We start from the raw sequence: 23,122 nt of genomic DNA on the forward strand, positions 1-23,122 counted from the left end.
TATTTTGACTAATCCTTGCAGGAAAAAAATAATGGCTATACAAGAACAAGAAAGCGATAAACACTGGCTGCTTCAGATAAAATTTCCAGAGGAGCATCCAAACAGCAAATAAATATGCATCTAATAACATCTTCATTAAGAAATATCAAACTACCTATCTTAACTTGAAAGCTATTTTAGCAAAACCTAGAATACCACCCCCCCTCAATTACAAGCAGTAGTTTAGCAAAATTACTAAAATGGTCTCTGCATTTATGCTGACTAGATTTGGAAATGAACATCTCACCATTTATTTCATGGCCTATTTACCCTGCTGTTCATTTCCAGACCTCTTACCTAAAACAACCACCTAGTCAGGATCTGCACATCGCATGTGATGAAATCCTGGAAAAAATTTTTTTATCCTGGAATAAAACTTGATTAGTTTTGAACGCACCACCGAAGTCCGATATGCTTCAGCACGGGCGAACCACCTACGGTCTTCGGCTTATGACGGGACAGAAATCTTGCAGCTACCCCAAGACCCCCGCTAATGGATGCTGAATCCCCTCAGACGTCACCCTCAGCTCCACGGACCGACACCTCCTCCCCCCGCTCCACTCGCAGCTTGAGTCTCACCGCAGCCTCCTCTCCCTCGCCGCCTCACACCCAGGCGCCGGCGCTCCTGGCTACCTCATCGCCGCGCGCCGCCGTTCGGGCTGCTTCCGCCATAGCGGCGGGGACGAGGGCAAGGCTGAGGGGGGCGGGGCGTCGCCATGGCGGCCAGCGGCCGAGGCGGCCAGGTGGCGCCGCCGACCAGGCCTGAGATGAAGCGCTGAGGCGGGAGGATGATCTCGCGATACACGCGGAAGCCGGTACCCCCCGACGCCCTGGGGAGGTGAGTGACCTTCCTTTCCTTTCCTTTCGGGGTGGGCGCTTTACTCTCTCGGCCTGAGTTATGTTCGCCATCTCTCCTTTTTGGCCAGGCCTCCCCCTGCTGGCAAAGCGCCCTGCAAGGATGTAAACAACCTCTGTGCCAAGAAGAGCAAAATCCATGCTGTCGCTTTTGTTAAGAATACCGCCCCCCCCCCAAAAAAAACCCCAAAAACCTGAGGGCTTTTTTGTTATGTAGAACTCTTTGTCCAGGCTTTAAGTCTCTATGTGAAGAAAGGATAGGCAGGGGTGGCCAAACTTGCTTAACATAAGAGCCACATAGAATAAATGTCATATGTTTGAGAGCCACAAATAGATGAGGGAGAGGTGGAAAGAAAGCAACTTTAAATGCATTCTCCAAGCCACCAGCTAGCTTGGCTTGGAGAAGTGATTTAAAGAGACAAATGACTTCTCTAAATCAGCCGATGGGGCAATGGGGGGCTTTGAGAGCCACACAAAATGTGGGAAAGAGCCGCAGTTTGGCCACTCCTGCGATAGGGACATATTTCAGGTCATACTCTTGATATCTTTGGTTCAGAGAAGTTAGCCATGTTAATTCATGTTGCTGCAAAATTGTAGAATTTGGTAGCACCTATAAGGGACGGTGACTCGGTGGTAGAGCATCTGCTTGGTAAGCAGAAGGTCCCAGGTTCAGTATAACAAAGCATAGTCAAGTAGCACCTTTAAGACCAACGAAGTGTTATTCAGAATGTGAGTTTTCGTGTGCTCTAAGCACACTTCATCAGACAGTAGACCAACATGGCTGCCCACCTGGATCTGTCTACATGATTCAATGTAAGGCAACTTCATATGCTCATAAGACTAATAAATTTTATTGTACCTTTCGAGAAACACAACGCTCTGATGATGCATCTGACGAAGAGAACTGTGTTTCTTGAAAGCTTATACTACAATAAAAAGTGTTAGTCTTAAAGGTGCCACTGGATTCTTTGCTATTTTGAGATCTTTGGTTGCTGTTCAGGAGAACTGATTGTCTCCCTACCTCGTTTTAGCATCTAGCCCAATGAAGAGTTCTGGAGACAGTTTGCACAGTTTTGTGTCATTTTGGTTTGCCTTAATGAAAGGTATTACATGGATTTTGTTTGGAATATTGCTTTGGACCAGTGTAGCTACTTGCAACTTCAATGTGGAGAGAGTGCAGGAATTTAGTGGGAGAGGTTCCATACGTGTGTATGGATGGAAAGTGAATTCTCTTAACTAGTTTTCAGAGGTGGGTCAGCCTATGTCTGCTGCCCTGTTTTCAAAGCTAACCATGATGAAATGTTACATCTACGCGTAACAGACATTAATCATTGTTAGCTCAAATCACATAGTAAATACAGTGTTCCGTTGCTAAAAATGGATGCAGAGAGGAAAGAGCACAGAAATCTAATGTTCCTGTGCATTCACTTTGGTTTTCAGCTTGCTGCCTTCTGGATTCTCCTTCACTAAAGGTGCCCATCTGGTATTGATGAGGGCCCTTGCTTTTTGAGGTTGCTCCTAATTTTATGAAACAGACTCCTCCAGGTGATGAGAGGGGCACTGTCCATGGAAATCTTGCCTTGATCCATAGGGAAAGGCAGGATATAACTGTTTTAATAAATAAATAATCTGGTTTCTTACCAGCACGATATCCCATCTCTGAAGAAACTGTCTTGTTGAAATGTTATTCCCACCACTGTTAAAATCCGTTCTTTGATGACAAATTTCTAGTTGTAGCTCTCATAACGGACAACAAAAACACAATGTTGGTAGAGAAGCTCAGTTTTATGTTTCAATAAACACATCTAGTATTTTGGTTTTCCTGTTAGCCGAGGACTTACAAAGAATACCTTAGAACATCATCCCCTGCCAGACTCACTCGAAGACAGTAATCCATCCACTGGAAGCCAAGAAGATGTTTTAAGGTATGGTGGTGATGATTATATGATGATGATGCTTTGTGCGAAGTTAGTAGGATTTTTTTTTGTTATTCCTTTTTTTTTCAAATTCAAGGTATACTCTGGTAAAAGAGGTACTACTTTATTTTCCCTTTAGGGTTGGGGTGACTGTTAATGTGTCCACTCAAATGCTGTCAGTTGGCTGTTTGTGGTAAAATGCAGTGTTCCCTCTAAGCTGCAGAGTCTTGTGAGCAAAAATTCTACTTTGTGAGCTGCTGGCATTAAAGTTGTGAGTTGCTGCATAAATGAGTGTGCTCTGGGGGTCATCCTTCCTGAGCTGGTCAATTGTCAGTTGTGCCATGAAGCCAGGAATATCCTTGTGCCAAGGTGCTGCTTAGCTAGTATCATCAGATAGTAAAGTCAAAAGAGAGGTTGCTTTGTTTCTTCATGCTGCTGAGTCAGGTCATACACACACATTGCATTGAGGAGCAGCCAAATATTAATTGCCCTGTCCTTTAATTCTCTGCATTGAAAACCTTGTGAACTGGGCTGTCCTCACGTCTCCGGGATAAAAATCAAGATTGCTCAATACTTACATACTTGCATAATATTGGTTAGTTATAAATGACTGATTGCAATGTCTTAGAATGTAATGTAATCCTTTCAAAGCAGTTAAACTTTATTTCATTAATTACCACAAATTTCATTCAGATATTTTACTGTTGCAGGAATTAGCTTTGGAAGTCTTTGGGCTTGCATGGCCCTGTTCCATCCCTCCTTTCCTGGCTTGCAGTTCAAAGGTGGAAAACCTCCTGGTTTACAACAAACTGGATGAAACAACAAGCCGTGGTTTGTTGACCGTGAAACAAGATTTCAAATCACTGTTTAATGCTGGTTTGTAAGCGAAGGAACACATCACAGCTTGTCCTTTCATCCATTTCATACATCACAACAAAATGTGGATTGTTGGTAATTTGAAAGTTATCAGTCTGTGAGTCATGCACTAGAGGGTGGGGAGTCCAGCGGGTCTGAAGGCTCAGTCGCATAAAGACAAATCATAGTCAATTATTAGATCTCATTCAAGTCATCAGCTTCTTTCTTCACTATAATAAATTAATGCTTTATACTTATTATCAGTATTAGACATCCTTTGTTTGCAGTTCCCATTTGAGAACTGAAAAGTCAGACGAGATTAAAAACATTATAGGACTTTGTGTGTGTGCATATTTTATGTGATTTTTTCTTAAATCAGTCCTTTTTTTCGTTCTTTGAATGTTAATTCACAGGAAAAGTTTCACTCACCATCATACACATGACTTGATACTATTCTGATTTTTTTAATTTCTGTTTCCCCAAATGTGCATTTTAGTGATTCTGAAAGTGCAAAAGAATTAAATTACCAACCAGTCACTTCTGTGGACAATGGAAACTTGTGGTCACCTAGTCAGAGCTTTACAGGCAATTCCACAGAAGACAGTTCGGTCTTCTCTTGGGGCTATGATGTAAGTAGACTGAATTCCCACAGTTTCAGCTGAGTTGTGGTGCTTCAGCATACACTTTTTTCATTTTCACTATTGGATTTGAATTAGTTCATTTTTTTAAAGAAAATCTTTCTCTGCAAAGAAACTTAGCAAGGCAAAAGTTTGCCAAATAGCTGATGTTGGTAATTGGAAGTTTAATTTTCCTTTTACTTCATATGAAAAAAGTGTTCTGCGTACCCTGAAGAACAGTAAAGCAATCTCATTAACCTGTATACCTTTTCTTAATTATGTAGTCAGTCAGTTTCCCCTTTTTATTCTGTCTCCCACCCAATGTCCCCTGTTCCCCAGGAATTTGATAAAGCTGCTACACGGCAAGTTCAGCAGATATTCAGACACATTGATGAGCTTTTGTATGAACAGAAACCAAGTGTCTATGTTGAAGGCCTAGAGGAAGAGTGCCAACAATGGACATCAAGCTTTCCCCATCTCAGGTATTGTGCTGGATGTTATCTAATACTAGAAATTTGTCAATACAAAGAAGGATGTAATTTTAAAATTCTACAGAACTGATGTCTCATGCATAAGTATAGTATCAGTAGTGCACAGCACTTTACACCACAAAGCTTACGGGGTGCGCTACTGATTATGGCTGGCCCCAGGCTCCATATTTTCCCCCCACTTTTGCGTGATTTTGTGTGATTTTTCTCCATATTTCCCCCCCACCTGGCTGTGATTTCCCAGGTCAGATTGGTAAGCAAAAGGCATGTGTTACTCTGTGTTTGTTTTCACATTCTGCATCCAAATCCTGTCTCATACCTCAAAGCTGTTACTCATTGGTAGTACGCAAGGTGGTAGGTACAGACATTGGCACAGCATCCTAAAGAACCACATCTCCTTCTATTGAGCCAACAATTTAACAGAAAGCTTTGTGCTGCACCACTAATGTATGCAATCATCAGTCACTCATGGTTTTATTCTACGATCCATTTTGAACATGTTTCTCTCTTTCCTTCTGAGCCATGGAGCACCATCTCTGCCTGGATGCTAAACAGTTCAATACTAAGAAGGGGTTCCTTTGGAACATAAAAAGTGCTTTATCAGTATGGCGTTGCACATCAACATTTTATATTCCCCAGACTGCGGGCACCTTTGGAATTCTGATATAGGGTTGCGGATGCAACTACAAAATGGCTGCTACAAGAGGCAGAGCCAGATACCAAATGTCAGGAAGTGATATTAGGCATAACTCTAATAGAAATATAAGAGCCCCGTGGCGCAGAGTGTTAAAGCTGCAGTACTGCAGTCCTAAGCTCTGCTCACGACCTGAGTTCGATCCCCGGTGGAAGTTGGGTTTTCAGGTAGCCAGCTTGAGGCTGACTCAGGCTTCCATCCTTCCGAGGTTGGTAAAATGAGTACCCAGTTTGCTGGGGGGAAAGTGTAAATAACTGGGGAAGGCAATGGCAAATCACCCCATAAAAAGTCTGCTGTGAAAACGTTGTGAAAGCAACATCACCCCAGAATTGGAAACAACTGGTGCTTGCACAGGGGTCCTTTCCTTTCCTTTCCTTTCCTTTCCTTTCCTTTCCTTTCCTTTCCTTTCCTTTCCTTTCCTTTCCTTTCCTTTCCTTTCCTTTCCTTTCCTTTCCTTTCCTTTCCTTTCCTTTCCTTTCCTTTCCTTTCCTTATAGTAATAGCAAATCAGGCAAAAGTTCTGCTTAACAGGATGCATTTTTAAATGAACTTGTTTTAAAATATTTTCTTGCATGCACACAGCTTATCTTCAGTCATGCTGTGAAAAAGCCTTATGTGGTGGTGGCAGATGCTGCCAAAACAAGATTTTTTTAAAAACCTGTATAGCCAATCAGATTGCCACTGGCCAATCAGACACTTTGCTGGGCAAAAGTCTTTCTTTTTTTGGTAATCTTTTGTAGTTGCATGTGTGTGCATACCTGGAAGTCATGGCGACTTCTGGTAACCCCTACTGGGGCATGGAGAAAGTTCAGAGAAGTGACTTGATACAGCCTTCCTCTGCCTCCTGCTTCTGGCATTCCAAGGAGATCTCCCTTCCAGGTACTTGCCAGGAGCGGCCCTGCTTAGCTTCCAAGATCCGACAAGATCAGGCTTGCCTGGGCCGTCCAGCTCAGGGCACTGGGCAAAAGTCTAATCTGGCCGTGCTGACTATGTAAAAATACTCGTTTGGCGCTAGGAAAGGTATCAGAGGATACCATGTCGGGAACCCTGTTTTTAGAAGATGTGAGATATTTAGGATTCAAGCAGTGCAATCTTGTGTAGATTTATTCCTGTCTGTTGATTTTCATGGATTTAAGACTAAACTAACTGCATAGGATGGTACTGTGTATTGTTCAGAACTGGGTCACTGTCCACCATAAAGTGCTCCTCAGAGGCAGTTGACAGATGTTCACAGATAAAAATTGGTTTTTTGGACAGTAGCCTCAGTATGCCTGCTGGGTGCCTTGTATCTGTTTTCTTATTTTGTTAAGGATACTTTGGTGTATTTACATTTCCTTTTGTAATTTTCTCTTTAATGTTACAGGATTGTGGGAAAACAAATGGTGAGCCCCACAGATGAAGGTTATGGCTGGTATTCTAGTTCAGCTTGCAACACCTCAGGTTCTTCAGACACGAGCTCAGTGCAAGAGAAAGATCCTAGTGAGTAAGTATCAGAGTTCATGCAAGCCACTTATGAGCAAACCCTTTAGTAACATAACCTTTTTCTGGCTGTTTTTGTGGTAGAAATTATTAGTTTTTATAATAATTCCATCTATGAAACGTATTAGACCTCCTGTACAAACCATATTTTTGCAGATGACTACAGCATGGTTAATGTATTACTGGCAGCATTAACTCCCTTCAGGTATTAGCTTGGATCCCATGGAAAACGTTTGCCAACAGTAGGGGGCCAGTTTTTGCCGGTTGCCCCCTCCAGGCTTTCAGCTCCCCTCTTACCCTGTGTCTGAAGGTTCCCTGTCCTGCAGGAGCAGTGTTTTGGGTATCACTTTGGCAGAAGGACCAGCATTTCCTTCCAGCTGGAGCCTCTTGTGTCTAGTGGCATAAGCTTCCAGAGGGTAACTTGAGGGAAGGGGGTTGGAGACTGACATGTGAAAGGTAGTATCTCACACACAGAGATTCTGCCTGTGTTCCCATGGCAGCCCTTACCCATCCACTGAGATGACCCTGTGCTAAAGGACAGTGATCTTTAAGGCCCTTGTATACAAAACTTACTGGGGGATGGGGCAGCAATGAGGAGGAAGAATAAGAAATATTCTTTCTTTAGGCTTGCGTGCATTGCATATACAGGCTTATATGTCATCCTTTAAAAGTCACCTCTGGTTCTAAGATGTAGGTCGTCATGTAGCTGATATCAAAACCGTACAGTTAGTGTCTACAAAGAATATGAAGTCCTGCTTGCTTGTGGCCTCCTGAAAACAGTTTACCTTTTGTTGTTGTTGTTTAGGTTTAGTATTTTGGGCAAAAAGGTTTCCCTCTCTGTAACTCCTGTTTCTAAAGAAGGTAACGTTTCAGAATTTCCTCAGTTGTTTGTGTTGGAAAGTGAAGAAGGAGAAGATGGAGTGATTGTTTCAGAAGGCATAATGGAGGAATATTTAGCGTTTGACTGCAGAGATGTGTAGGTATTGAATATTTGATCAGTCTTACTGTGATATGTAATGCAAGTGACTGAGAATGTTTGTCACTAAATTGATATTGATTTGTTCCTAATTTTACAAAATAATGTATTTCATAGTGAATTATTAGTTTAACATTTGTTATAAACAAGATGAATATATATATTTTAAATTGGGGCTGCAATATCTTATAATCCATTGGTTAGATTAAATAGAGTCTTTTGATGGACTAAAAAGCATTCCCAATTAATTGAGCAATATGTGCTTTTTAAAATTGTAATTATTTCTGATGGAGGTACTTCTGAAAACTGCACATTCTGGCTGCTCTGACTTTTACCAAGTATCCTCTAAAAAAACAAATGGGAGTGTTCTGTTGTTTTCTTTATTTGTATACAAATGCACGCAGTTTTTGTTGAGCAGCAATGCAGTCCTGTGCCGTTACACCAGACTGCAATAACTCTGTGTGGGATTGCAGTGTAAAATTCATAAGATGAATTGATTAAGATTTCTAGAATTGGGCATGAATTGTTTTTTTCATACAGAAATTTCATACATTCCAGACAAAGCACACTTCTACTCCATGGGCATTGAACTAATTGGGGGTCATCTGAGTTCATTGTCAGAATTTTCTAGTCCAATGCTAGTTTGTGAAAAATTATTCAGCAAATTTACTATAGTATATTCTGATTTCTGCTACTTGCCTGTCTCCTTCTCAGGGAGGAAGAGCTGCATGAAAGGAAAATGGGGATTTCACCTGACAGACGAAAATTAGGTTTCCCTCCTATCTCACCCTCATACTGCATGAGGGATGCTGTTCTTTCTTATGTATTTGATGATGTATGGAGCGAAGTTTTGGGCTGTATGGAGCAGTTAATCTGTAGACATTGGGAAGGGTCAGTCTCAGGTAAGTGTCACAGCTGAAATGTAATCTGAATAACAGTTCTCCTCTTCCTAAGGCCTTTCTCAGAAATATATTTTTAGCACTTAGTAGTGGTAAACTCTCTTTCTCCAAAAGAGAGTTGTTGCCTCAGGTTGGGCTCTTAGTACCCAGGTTAGCAGCAGCTCCTCACAAAATAGGGCAATTAAATTGTTCGGATCAGTGGTCGTCTTTGAGAAACGCATTCTCAGCTATGTTCCATTCTCCCATAGGGCTGGATCCTGTAGAAAAGGGTCTTCCTTCAGAACCCCACAGCAGTTCAAGGGGCATCTTAGGCTACTTCGGAAGGGGGAGGTGGGGAAGTGTGCTTCCATGCATGGAATTTAGACAGGATCCAACCCTGCACTGTGTTTCAGGAAATTGAGATGTGTCCAGTAGACCAAAATGCTCATCAGAATCTTCTGTTAGCGCTGCTTTTATTTTTTAGAAGCTGTTTTCTGACCTGTTAGCATCCATCAAATTGAATCTGCTATTGTTCTGTGACAAAAATCTAAGGAACAAAGCCCATTTTTGATACCATTCTTATCAGACATAAAAATTACATTTCTTGACGTACTTCTTTTAAGAATTACTAACAGAGTGATGTTTATTCTTCTGGTCTTGGTAGATGATGAGAAGAATATAATAACTGTAGAATCGGGCAAGACAGATTCGGGAAGCCCTTTTATGCAGTTTGAACCACTGCCGTTGTTGTTACCTCGAATGCCACAAACCAAGATGCCCTCCATCACCTCCAATGTGGTAAGCCTTAGAAGCAAAGCGATCTGTGTCAGGCTGAGTTGATGTCCAGACATAGAAGTGCCTGAAGTCTTCTTTGCCTGAACATTAAAAGTTGCCATGGCTTGACTATGACTGTCCTTTCTAAAATTTATTTCTGTCATACTCTGTCACAGTGTTTAAAATTTCTGCCTTTTGTTGGTTTGCAAACATTCCCCTTTATTCAACTTAAGGTAATCACATTATAAAGACTTGAAACAGAAGTACTCTGTGAGACACTGATTAATATTTACAGAAGATATCACCCAGCTTAGTACACAACAGAGAGAAATGTGGCTTTGGTGATTTGGAGTACAAACACACACACACATACATATAGCTCCACATATATACAACTCCACATATTCTTGGTGTACTTAGGTTCCCATGACAGTGATCAATATCCAAGGTTGAATCAGTATTTGGTCTTTTTAAACTCAATTGCTTTCCTTTTTATTTCTTTCCCCTCCACTTCCCTGTATAAACCTCTGTCTCCCTCATATACACCTTATTACATGTATAGTACTCAAAGCACAGATGTGGATGCAAAACCAAAAAGAAGAGAAAAGCACCAGAAGTATGTATACTTTCGTGGGGGAGTGGGTAAAGCATTTTTCTTTTTCTTGTTAGTGTCATTGCAGTGGGTGGATTTTCTGGAATTTTACCATATCAGGCAGAACTACAGGAGAATGTAATTACCTTGACCATAAACTTGCTTACACTGAAGTGAGGTACATTTTTTTTTTGTCAGAACTAACTTCCAAATAAGTCACAGTTACTCAGATTCCTTTTGCACGGAAGAGGCAATTAGGCAGTGGCAGCACCAGTATTTCCCATTTTTCATTACTCATAAAATTATAACATTCCTGGTAAACAAGTTTAGGCTATTATCCTGAATATATTCAGGGGCAGACATTGCATGGTACTAGTGCAGAAGCCGCTATAGCCAGCTTCTGCAGTAGAGAAGGAAGGGAGATTTGCCTTCTTTCCTGATGGTAGAAGAGTAAAGGGAAGTACAGGTGCTGTAAATGTGGTTGTCTCATTGACATTCTAGTTTGCCACACCTTCAGGGTAATCAGGATGTGACTAAGGGTGTGATACCACATCCCACCATGAGGTTGAGGCACCATTTAAAGGCCTTTTTTAACATTTAAAAATGCTATTGGGGACTGTGGTGCAAGGGATGAGGGGCTCCTGTCGCCCTCTGTACTGTATTTCAAGAGCCAAAACGGCCGTGGTGTCACCTAGTTCAGCCTAAAGAGTGGGCCCCCTAATTCTTGACATTTGCTTCAGTGCAGTTCGTGTTTTGTGAGGAGTTATACAGCAATCCTAAGCATGCCTAGCTGGAAGAAAGTTCCATCGAATCTATCTGTCCGACTTGCATGCAAATACCGTTACGATTTGAGGAGCTAGTTTTGTATTCCTAGCAGAAAGTACAAACAATTCTGAGACTGTGAGAACCAAACATTAGTCTAAATGCATTAATGTAACTGCTTCAAGTGAGCTAGAGCTTTGTTTATGAAATGTTATTATATAACAAACAATGGATATTGAAAACTGAAAAACATGGATAGTGTTCTGTGTGTATGAGTGCTTGTGGCCTGTTATGTGTCACCTGGGATGTGAAGATGGTACCCAGGTTGTCTTTAAACCTTGAAATTCTCTTTTCCTTTTACTATTTAGTAGGGATAAATATGATAATAAGCATGTCTTCACCATCATATTTCATTTAATGTTGGGTAAATTTACTGTCTTGTGATCTGCAGGTAAATCTTTCTCAAGGAATGAACGGCAGTCCACAACGCAGTTTGAATGGCCTGATGGTGATTCATGGGCTCCCCTTGTACCAAAGGAACTTACCACTGATGGATAAAATATTGTAAGAGCAGCAGCCTTTTCTGTTCTGAATGAAAGATAGCCTAACAATTCCTGACTTAGGAAGTAGATGCATACTTGCTTCAAACTTTCACTTGGCAGGTGATTTCATGTGCAGCTGTTGAACATCTTCCTGTTTGTTTTGTGAGAAGCAACACATTTGTGCATAGCTCTCAGCCCTCATTCGGATGGACAGTTAAATTTAATTTCATAAGCTGCATCTGATTGCATTGAAGGGACCTGTGCATCAATTTAAGCACTTGCTTAAGTATTTTGTGCAATCTTGAGATTTATAGTGCCATACAAAGCAGTGTTTTACACTTTTAAGTGCTTGAATTTAATGGACTTAGAAGAGTGCAACTCTGCTTAGGGGAGCTGTAATAAAGACAGCTGAAGAGATCTACAATGCTGTTCCAAGAAGAATTACACCTTGCTAATTCCAAGAAGAATGGCACTACAAGTGGTCTTAGAAGGGTGCAACTCTGTTTAGTATTGCACTGAAAGTTGTCTTCCTTTGAATTGTGACAGTGCTTGGTTGTAAGTCAGCTTTCTAGTTTTTGGATATCTTACAGGATAGTATTTCTGAACTGCAGATTCTCTGTTGGATGTATTTTAAAAATTGTAATGGCTCACCTTTCAACCAAACCTCAAACGAAAAACAAATTCCTAAAAGCACAGATATGGATCCAGAGAACCATGATTAATATTTTATGAAATATACCCAGGATATAATGCCTCTTTTAATTTTTTTTTTTAAGTTACTAAGATAGTGGGTTGGCAAAATGCAGTGCCCCATGACAAATGCTGTCTACTATCTTTTAATCACTGTTAATGGAAAGACTGACTGAATTCAGGTTTGCCTGCCTTTCCTATATGAGGGCTTTCTGGACCAGAACTGCTATGTTTATGTTATTCGTGCACTAGTTGCTCAGTGAGTGTTTCATTTTGCTCCTGTGCTCTCTTCCTTTGCTTTCCCCAACAGAGATTTAGATGACAGATTGCTTACGAGGCCAGGGTCCAGTACTGTCCTGTCAACTAGAGCCTGGCCAAATCGTGCTTTTGAGCTCAGCACCTCTGCTCTGTCCTATTCCGCTCAGACTGCTAGGAGGCGTAACCCACCACCACGTACCCTGCATCCAATCAACACCAGCTATTCTCGTTCGGGGACTCCAAGATCCATGGATGAAGTCATCAGGGGAACACGACTGTATGTTTCTGTGCTTCTCTGTTTTAATCCCCGTGTCTCTTTGGAAATAGTTTTATAGAAACCAGTCTGTGAAGGGGGCAAGGGAGCAGTCAAATAAAATGGAATTGTAAAACATTTCACACTGTATGAACTAATCTGTTGCTACCCAAAAAGGTTGGTGAAGGAGATAGTAGTCTGTCGTTAAAGTTACTTTATACTTTCAGCTGATCCTTGAAGCAGTCTAGTAGAAGAAAGTCTTTTGGCATTATCATTTGATTGTACAATAAAAGTGCAGATATGATGTAGTTTCTGTTGCTTGATAAGAGCAGTTTCCCAGAATTCAAAGACCAGTAATTTTATTGCTGGGGAAAATACAGTTTTCCTTCTCACCCCAGTAGTATTCCTACTGAAAAAACCAAACTGCACTGGAATGTGATTGCATGTATTTGACATTTGTTCCATAGGGATTATATTGAACAGGACTCTGGAGATTACCTAGAGTGAGACAACTCCCTTCCTATCCCCTCTTTCCAAACCCTGTTTTGAGACCTTTTTCCATTTGTTTAAGCTGAGTCCTTCACCATGGTCCTATTTAAGTGCAAGATTTATTATGAAAGCCTTTAAAAGGTGATCGGTCATCACTTTGATCAGGCTGAGACAACTCTTCACATTTTTTGATCTTTTAAAAATGGGGGGGGGGGTTGCAATGTGTGCTTTCTTTCCAGTTACAAGGACACTTAGTAAATCTTTCACAAATGTAGTGGAAGGTCGTTACCTCTGCCAGTTTACTTTCACAGATTATATGTGAACAAAATGTTGGTTCCTAGTGGTGCTGGATTTAGGATGCAGTCTTAGTAGATAAACTCAGAAGTAAGTCTCACATTGTGTAACAGGACTTACTCCCAGGAAAGCATGCTTAAGATTGCATCCTCAGTTTAGTAGTATTATATCATTAAAAATGAATTTTTTTTTCTCAACAAGAAAAGCCTTTTGTGGCATTGGCCTGCTTTAAAACTTCCAACTTTTTGTTGCCTGGTTTCAAGGGTGTTTTTTTTGGGGGGGGGAGGGGGCTCTCTGTCCACAGCCCTTTTCCTTGTTATCAGTTAGAAGTTTGGCGCTCTTTCTTTCCATCATAATTCCCCCACACTGGTATAGCAAGGTGTCCATTATGTAGACAGGCAAGTCACAAGAGGACTGTGAGTCTGGTTGATGTTGCTAAAGGGGACTGGCTGCATAAGCCTGAAGCAGACACAGCTACTATGTGTTTTCCGTTCTCCAGTCTCAGGTAGTGAGCCCTGCAGTAATCAACCCATGAGGTATAGATCTAGAAGTCTCTAGGAAAGGAAAAGTCCCCTGTGCAAGCACCGATCGTTTCTGACTGGGGTGACGTTGCATTCACGTTTTCACGGCAGACTTTTTATGGGGTGGTTTGCCATTGCCTTCCCCAGTCATCTACACTTTCCCCCCAGCAAGCTGGGTACTCATTTTACCGACCTCGGAAGGATGGAAGGCTGAGTCAACCTCGAGCCAGCTACCTGAAACCCAGCTTCTGCTGGGAATCGAACTCAGGTCGTGAGCAGAGCTTAGGACTGCAGTACTGCAGCTTTAACACTCTGTGCCACGGAGCTCTTAGAAGTGTCTATGACCACTGTTATTATAACACAGAGGTGACTCCCTCCTCGAGCATGTACCTCTTGCACAATCAGTGAATGAGTGCGGATAGCTAAAGTTGATATGGAGTTGCAACAGCTTTCCCTTGTCCACCAACATTGATGTTATTGGAGTTTCCTACTGGTGGTTTCATCCATTTGCCAAGATACTTATGTCAACTGTATGATTCCTTCCTGAGATGAAGCCTTGTGTCATTAGTCTGTTTTTTGCATCTGAGTTTGTATATATCCTAGTCCAGGGGTGGCCAACGATAGCTCTCCAGATGTTTTTGCCTACAACTCCCATCAGCCCCAACCATTGGCCATGCTGGCTGGGGCTGATGGGAGTTGTAGGCAAAAAACCTCTGGAGAGCTACCGTTGGCCACCCATCTAGTCTTTGATATGGGGTGTTGAGTGAATATTGAGCCTTGCTTCATTTTTCAGGACCAGGCCTGTGTGGCAAGAAATAGACTTGCTGCTATATGTAAGGAATGAAGTAGACCCATGTGTGAGCAGTCTTCTTGACTCTTGATTGTGTAGATTTTTAAAAAGCCATTGCATTTTGAGGTGAGCCATGAAGAAGCATTCTGTATTGCAGTGAAAGAATTTAGATAAATTCCTAAAACAACTAGTGGCAAAAGGTGCGTGATTGCTTACTCACCCTAAATGAGGCTTGTTGTTCCTTGGTAATAAAGGAGAGGCTGAAAAACTACAAGAGGAACAGGTACCAGAGATTGATATCAGGAGACAACATTTGAGGTTAATGTTGAAGCAGCAACATTCTGCAACTTCTCAGGTCCACTGAAATGTCATCCAGTAGGGAGTTCCCCATTGAAGCCACCATCTCATCAGCTCCCAAAGAGCCATTCATCATTTCTCATCAGTATCGCATGCAGTTTTGTTACGTGCCTTGAGCTCATATTGTCTTGTCACTTCTAGTGTTAATGGGGGCAGCTTTTAAAGATTGCTATTGATTTTTCCAGCACCACTGCAAGTGAGCAGTTGTCATCACCTTCCCCGATGCCACTGAGCCGAAATAATCTCCTGCCTCCTATTAGTTCTGTAGATGCAGTAGAACACTTGGGAATCCAAAAGCAAATGGTAAGCCATCGTTCTTGCGACAAGAACCCAAAATTCAGAATGGTAGTGGATCTTGAAGGAGTGAACTGCCCAGGAATTAAGCTCACAGGGAGAGGTCCCTCCTGATTGTCGCACCAATTAAAGAAACTCATTTGGTGGGCACAGCAGAGAGGACTTTTTGGTGGCAGCCCCATGATTATGCAACAACCTCTCTAGGGGTGTATGTCTGGCCTCCTCACTTTCAACCTTCACTAGACATTTTTATTTAGGATTGCATTTGACCAATTTAATTTTTATTTACTGGCAGTCCTAACTGGAGATTTTAAATTGTGGTCTTCTATGTATTTTTTAATAATTGCTTTATTTATATTGTAAGCCACCTTGAATTTTGCAAGGTAGAAAGGTGGCCAATAAAGGTCTGAATAAATATATAAATAGCTGAAGGTTTGAAAATATATTTCTGGTGTAAACAATTTCCAAAAGAAAGGAATTGTTGCAGTTTACTTGAAAACCTGATTTTAAAAAAATGCTGCAAATACTGAAATGAATGTTGACTATTTATAGTGGTTGTGACCCACTTTTAAGATTATCAATCTAGAAGTCAAAATATTTATCATGCTTCACTGATGTCATCCCAGTGTAGGGTTGGAATAAATCTCCATTCCTAAAGTTATGCATCCTTTTTAGATGTGATTTTTTTTCTTTTGCAGAAATCCCAGGGCAATGCCAGCCGAGCTCGCAGTGCAATAGCAGATGAAATAAATCATCAGCCAGTACATGAAAAATTTTTGTTGCCTGATAGCTTCTCCAGACCCAACACATCCCACGCATTTTGGGTAAGAAGTGCCAAATTAAAATAAGACATTTGTTTTGCCATGTGCTAGGTTTTCTGGTGCCCTAGGTGAATCACCCACTAGTGCTCCCCCCATTATTAAAAAAGATAGGAAAATTGAAGAGCACCAAACTTGAAACTTTTCATTTTTAATGTACTGATTTTTTTTTTTAAATGTGATGTTATTAAAAAAAAATTGTGAGAATAAGTGCCTGCTGGCCATGTTGAGAAGGAGGGTGGCAAAATAGGATGAGATGAGAGGCCAAGTCACACATCGGAGAGGGGGGGGTGGCTTGGCTTTGTTGAGGGCAGCTTGGTGATGGGAGAGGACAAGGTGACAGTGGTCAGGAGCCAGAGTCATGCGTCAGGGAGGGGGCGCCCAGTGGTGTCCGCTAGGCCAGGTGGCACCCTAGGCGACTGCCTACTTTGCCTACTCCCATGCACCGGCCCTGGCCATGTGTGTGGGAAGTTCCAAGGTGAAGAGACGGCAAAACAAAGTTTGCAATTGTAGGAGGTTCCTTTTCTTTTCTGCAATAAGGGAAATATCTGGAAAACTGTAAGAACAAACCCTTTGCATCTTAGCTTATTCAGGCAGCTGGCTGCTGAGTACAGCTTTTCTAGGTCACTTTTCCTAAATTATTCTGGATTTTCCTGTCTGCTGCCACACAATTGAATTCAGTTCTGTTTCTATGGGCAGCTATCATTACCTGCATATTTCTTACCTTATTTTTTGTTTAAGTATTATGAAACTTCTGGGGCTGCCATTTTGTAGTTTCTTTATATCATCAGAGTTGGTGTGCCATCATTGCCTACAGAAGGGCTTGGTGTTCACGTGTAGAGTTCCCCCACAGGGTGCAACAGAGTGCTGTTTATTCTATCCCCCAGCTTTTGCATGCTTGAAAGCAGCAGACCAGGACACTGCTGGATCTCTTTCTCTGTGTTGTACAAGTTAGTTGAAATCTGAACAGCATATAGAGGGAAAACCAAGGGATGTGAAAGGTTTGCAGAGACCTCCTAGTCCCAAAGTACTGCTTCTGTGCATATTCAGGTTGAGGGGGAAAGACAAAACCAGTGCTCTTTTCATGTATGCATTTGCAGGTGGCAAATAGCTTCTCCCTCACATGGAAAATTGCTGTGCCTGGATTTTGATTTTGTCAAGTCATGATCATGCTGTAACTGTTCTGTCTTTTAGCCAGACTCACAGCATCGCCGTTCTTGCACTATTATTGATTATGCTAATCATCCACGGACTAATAAAGGATCTGCTGGCACAGGTAGCTACAAAATTAGCTGTGTACAGCTTGTACATTATTTCTGTATTTCATGAAGACTAATTTGTGTAACTGTTTTAATAATGAAATCTTTATTACTCTGCAGATTCTATTAACGTAGGAGTGATGGGAGTCAGTTTAGGGATGTCTAGTTCTTCCTATATTAATTCTTTCCACCACCAGCCTCTTGGTCATTTTCTTTACGAGGATGAGGAGGACAAAGAAGATCATCCTCCATTGGGTAAGAAGTAAGAGGCAGGAAACTTGGAAAACCATGTCCTTTGTTTGGTTGCCTCCCATAAAATATGTAGCAATTATTATTGAAGTTAGTTGTTGTTTGGTTTGTCAGATATTTAATTTGCAAGGCTTTATTGTTTTTCTTCCTCTCATCTGTCCTGCTCAGCAGACATACCAGTGTTTGCATGAACAAACACAGGACACAATCCAGGAAAATGGGTTGTGACTTTCCACCGTTTTCAGTAGGAATGGTCACAGCCAATGTTTCTGGATGACGCCAGGCGGAATGCATGTACCAGCATATTCCTGAAAATTTCCACATCTCTTCCCACCGGGTCTTGGTGTTCATAAAATCAGTTTTGGTGTTCTAAAACGGAAACTTTCTCCTATGTTTTCATGGTATTTTCCCCTTTATCTGCTCTCATGGCAAATCCTATGCCAGTTTTTAATGGTGAGGGACAGTTAAAAGTAATTCAAAGGGTCATTGGGGAGAACTCCTGGAAGAGGAGATCTTAGGAAAGCAGATGTGGAGAACATGGCATACATATCTCTCAGGTGAGGGAACAGAAACATTTAAACATTACATTTATACCCTTATGATCCATACTAGTACCTTCAAAGCAGCCTATAAAGGTAAAAATACATAATTAAAACAAATAATAAACAACAAAGGAAACAAATCAGCAACAAGCATGCTGCTTCAGATACTTTCTAATATGGTCAGGTTAGAAAGTAGGTCTCCCTAGTGAGGGAATTCCACAAGGAAGAGGGTGCCACTTACTGACTAGATCCTGCCCCATCCTGCTTAGTGGCAGATGGCTAGCACCTGGGGGACTTCCTTAAATGATCTAAGCATCATATTTGCTGTTCACTCTGCAACTCCCTCCTGGCTGAAGCCCTCTTATGCATGATTAACGGATTATACTGCAAATTTGGGTTTTCTTGGGAAAGAGAAATCATTTAATTGTAATTGTTAGAAAACTGGTACCTTGTTTTGATCTTTAAAACTTAAGACCATCCCATAACGCAGGGAGCCTTACAACTCCACACGTGTCTAGTCCTACTCATAAGGACTCATGTTCTAGATGTTTACAATGCTGGGAATTGAAAGACACATAAGAAACCATGATATGTCATTATGAGACCTAGCCGAGTGAATTTCATACTCTTTCCATTGTCCCCTTAATGTGGGCTTGGTAATGAGACTTTCATGTCTGTTTTGTCACTGTATCAGAACTACAAATGATTAGTACTCTTCAGAATCAGGAGTCCAAATTCAGCTTTACAATGCACATTTTTCAGCCCAACAGCAATCTTTAAGGTAGTTTATTAGCACTTTTGCTGGTTAGAGTCCATGTCATTAATCTAAGATGGACTTTGAAGACTTAATAGTTGATTTACGGAAAGATCCAGTCCTTTGCTGCTTGCTTGCTTCCCTCCTGTGTTGAATTGTCCCTGAACATGAACATATGAAGCTGCCTTATACTGAATCAGACCTTTGGTCCATCAAAGTCAGTATTGTCTTCTCAGACTGGCAGCGGCTCTCCAGGGTCTCAAGCTGAGGTTTTTCACACCTATTTGCCTGGACCCTTTTTTGGAGATGCCGGGGATTGAACCTGGGACCTTCTGCTTCCCAAGCAGATGCTCTACCACTGAGCCACCGTCCCTGTGATCTTCCTCCCCACACAGTTGTACATAACGTATGGGAAAAATAATAATAAATCAGGCCTTAACCAGTTTTCTATGTTTGTAGGTGCTAATCCCAGAATTTAGGAGCTAGACTTAATTTTTCAACCTTCATCGTTTTGCAAATTAGGGGTTAAGTTTTCTGGCAGCAATAATTACAAAATATGGTCCTCAAAATGCAAGACCATGAAAGCTAGAAAATGAATCTGGCTCCTAAATTTGGTAAGAAAGCTGGCTAAGAAATTCATCCACCAACCACCGTTTAGTGGTATATAGTTAAGTTTGCATAGAAACAAGCAATGACAAGACTTTCACGCACATTTATTTTTGTTTCAGTACAAAATTGATGGAAAATGTTTAGGCTATAGCCAGCCTTTTTGCTAAATCTTGGCCAGTTGCCCTTATTACATCTCCTATTCATGGCATTAGTCCATGCTGGTCCCATGATCACCAAAGCCTTTTGGTGTTCAAGGAAGACCTATTCCTCACTTTTTCACCCAGTGGAAAAAGTGGCTGGATCCCTTTGTACATCCATATAACTACTGACACACACTACAATAAAATCATTGCTGAAACTACTCAGCACCACAGTGAAATTTCTAGGCCTTATGGTGACCTGGCACCTGAGATTTGTCAAACCATGCCATAAAGGCTCTACGGTTGAGGAAAATGAAGTAACTTGCTGCACTCGTAGAATGTTAATGTCCATGACACGCTTCCAGAAATTAGATCTGTATTTTTAGTACTAAATACTTCATTGTACTCTGAAATAAACGCATTCCACTGCAGTAAATATACAATGATGGAAGGGAGTAGATTTTGCTTTGATGGTTGTATTTGAAATTGGACAGGCACTGTAGTACCTGGCACTTCCTGCACAGGTATTGAAGCTACAGAAATTGTTTACCATAAACATAAAAAGAAAGTGTAATTGTGCCTTATATATGAAGGGCTGATTCTTACATGGCAGCTATGTGCTTGCTGCTTCCACACTTACACAAACAACAACTAACTTCAAATCCCTTTAATGTTACACACAAATGATGGACTGACAACCAGTCCTGATGTATACATACCATTAGTGCTGCCAGCAGCTTAAGATGTAGTCAGTAGTAGCAGCTGTCCACATGCAACCACAACAATCCCTTCTGATCCACAGCCATACCTTTGAACAACAGTATGCACTGGGCTTAAACCCCAGATTCATACATGCAGAGGTTTGTTAGCCCCCCGTCATCTCAAAATGTGTAACCAACACAGTTATGGAGAAAGGCACATGTAAGTTGCAAAAGAGGACTGTACCAAATGAGCACATGTACCTTTAAATTGTGACTTAACAGTGAACCCTGGCATAAATTTCTGTAGGCTGTGGCTGACTTTTTATGGTAAAACAGACTTGAAAGGCTATCTTGCATACTATAGTTGCTTTTTTCACAGCCTTATCTGGTTTTTTGCTTAGTAGGTCTTCAATTGCATGGGTCTGTGAGAACACACAGCCGAGGTGGATCGGTCCCAAGAAGCAGACAGGGATTGTAGCATTTTATGAGAAGGAGCCATCCCTTTCCAAGACTGGGGAACATCTACAGACATTTTAAAAATCAGTATTCAACGGTAGCAATATCATACCTGTTTACAGAAGAAGTCTAAAACTTTCTCTATGGAGTCCTATTTTTGTAGAAATGAACTGCCAAAGACTACAGGATTGCGTATAAATTTTGTTCCTGTAGATCAAGCTGTGCTGTTCTGTGGGACTGCTCCTGTCTGTTCTAGGAATCTACCAAACTACTATCCAATGCTGACATATTGCAATACAAAGAATGTCTTCCTGAGGAGCCTGATTCCTGTAGCAGTAATAACAGTGTACTTTTAGCACCATTTAACTTGCCAGTAATTGACACTGATAGCACTAGTAATATTTCTAGAACATGATGGGGGGAAACTGCAGAAGCTGATGTCTGAAGGTGGCCAAGATTAAAATCCTTAAAAAGTGTTACATTTTGGTTATCACCATTCTATACCTTCATACTTGTTAACCCAGTGACTCAGTGAAAGATGACTGAGGCAAATTTGTTTACTAGAAGAATACTTTCAACACCCATTTTTCCTTGTTGAAATGTTTTAAAACAATGTGAGAAGTTTAAAAAGCATTTGGGTAATTGTTTCTGTGCAGCAGCCATTTTCAGAGTTTTAGGATTCTCTCATTGGTGAGAGAGACAGTTTCAAGCAGATACACTTTCTACATTTTGTAGGAGACAAGCTCAGTGGGTCGTATGAACTTAAAAATACTTAGAAAAAGCATAGCCTGCTATGAAATTACATTCCACATCTGATGTAAGTTTAATGTACTACTTAAAAAAATAGTTCTAGCTCTTACTAGTCAAAGTAAGTGCCGACTGCAAAGGTATGAGGCTATGAAAATTGAAAATAGCTTTGCATGATCTTCTAGGTACCATGTAAAATTTGTAAAAGCCAGGATGGGAATAGTTTCTTATTACATTGTAAAACAGAGTAACTTTTATATGCAAATAAAGAAAATATTTTCTAAACTGCATCTGAATTTGTAATTATAAACAATGAGAAAAACCATGTATGAATCATAGTGCTGTTTAGATTAGTGGTTATGGGACTGGGTTTTTGAATTTGGGGGGACATGGCTTTTGGGAATGAGTCTTTACGCAGAGTGTTAAAGCTGCAGTACTGCAGTCCTAAGCTCTGCTCACGACCTGAGTTCGATCCCCAGTGGGAGCTGGGTTTTTAGGTAGCCAGCTTGAGGCTGACTAAGGCTTCCATCCTTCCGAGGTCGGTAAAATGAGTACCCAGCTTGCTGGGGGGAAAGTGTAAATGACTGGTGAAGGCAATGGCAAACCACCCCGTAAAAAGTCTGCTGTGAAAACGTTGTGAAAGCAACGTCACCCCAGAGTCGGAAGCGACTGGTGCTTGCACAGGGGACCTTTCCTTTTCTTTTCCTTTACAGAATGCATGGGTTTGTTGGTGATTTAAGCGAGTCGCCAAGACTGCGACCTGTGTTCTTGTAATACAATGAAAAAGACCGTAGATTTATACCCCGCCCTTCTCTCTAAATCAGAGTCTCAGAGCAGCTTACAGTCTCCTTTATCTTCTTCCCCCACAACAGACACCCTGCGAGGTGGGTGGGGCTGAGAGAGCTCTCCCAGAAGCTGCCCTTTCAAGGACAACCCTGCAAGAGCTATGGCTGACCCAAGGTCATTCCAGCAGTTGCAAGTGGAGGAGTGGGGAATCAAACCCAGTTCCGCACACTTAACCACTACACCAAACTGAAAGAAATACTACTATAGTTTTCTGGTGACAGACTGGCCTCAATCTAGTCATATAAAACAAGTGAGTCCCCAGGATGATGGATGTTCCCACCCACATGAAAAGATGCCTCCAACTGCCTCAACCATTATGAAGTAGATGCAGGCATACATTAAACTCTGAAAGCAGGTTTCTGAATATTCTTTTCCTTAACCAGATCAGTGGGATGAGCTCTGAAGTCACTTATGGCAACCCTATGAATCAATGTCTTCCAACAGTCCTATCATTAGCAGCCATTCTCATGTCTTGCAAACTGCCAATAATATGTTAAAAGGTAACTTTTCACAATGTTTTCTTAAGTGTATTCAGAAGCATTTAGGGTAATCTTTCCCAGCAGTTATTTTGGATTTATATTTGCCACAA

At 41.3% G+C, this 23,122-nt stretch overlaps 1 protein-coding gene across 8 annotated transcripts; it reads left to right on the plus strand.

Annotated features, from left to right (window-relative positions):
• Positions 1–706: 706 nt before the first annotated feature.
• FAM149B1 (family with sequence similarity 149 member B1) lies at positions 707–21,972 on the plus strand. 8 transcript variants are annotated; one of them, XM_060241221.1, is made up of 16 exons: positions 707–877; positions 2,724–2,819; positions 4,162–4,294; positions 4,622–4,764; positions 6,827–6,946; positions 7,748–7,918; positions 8,633–8,820; positions 9,461–9,594; positions 10,133–10,186; positions 11,376–11,488; positions 12,467–12,691; positions 15,304–15,421; positions 16,111–16,236; positions 17,425–17,506; positions 17,610–17,744; positions 20,886–21,972. In XM_060241221.1, the coding sequence occupies exons 1-16, from the start codon at positions 828–830 to the stop codon at positions 20,960–20,962; spliced, it is 1,965 nt and encodes a 654-aa protein (XP_060097204.1). In that variant the 5' UTR covers positions 707–827; the 3' UTR covers positions 20,963–21,972. The 8 variants fall into 8 exon arrangements, with proteins under 8 accessions (XP_060097204.1, XP_060097205.1, XP_060097208.1 ...); XM_060241222.1 differs by having other exon boundaries at positions 20,889–21,972; XM_060241225.1 differs by lacking the exon at positions 17,610–17,744.
• Positions 21,973–23,122: the final 1,150 nt, after the last annotated feature.

Source organism: Heteronotia binoei, chromosome 6 (assembly GCF_032191835.1).
Source record: "Heteronotia binoei isolate CCM8104 ecotype False Entrance Well chromosome 6, APGP_CSIRO_Hbin_v1, whole genome shotgun sequence".
Lineage (NCBI taxonomy): Eukaryota > Metazoa > Chordata > Lepidosauria > Squamata > Gekkonidae > Heteronotia > Heteronotia binoei.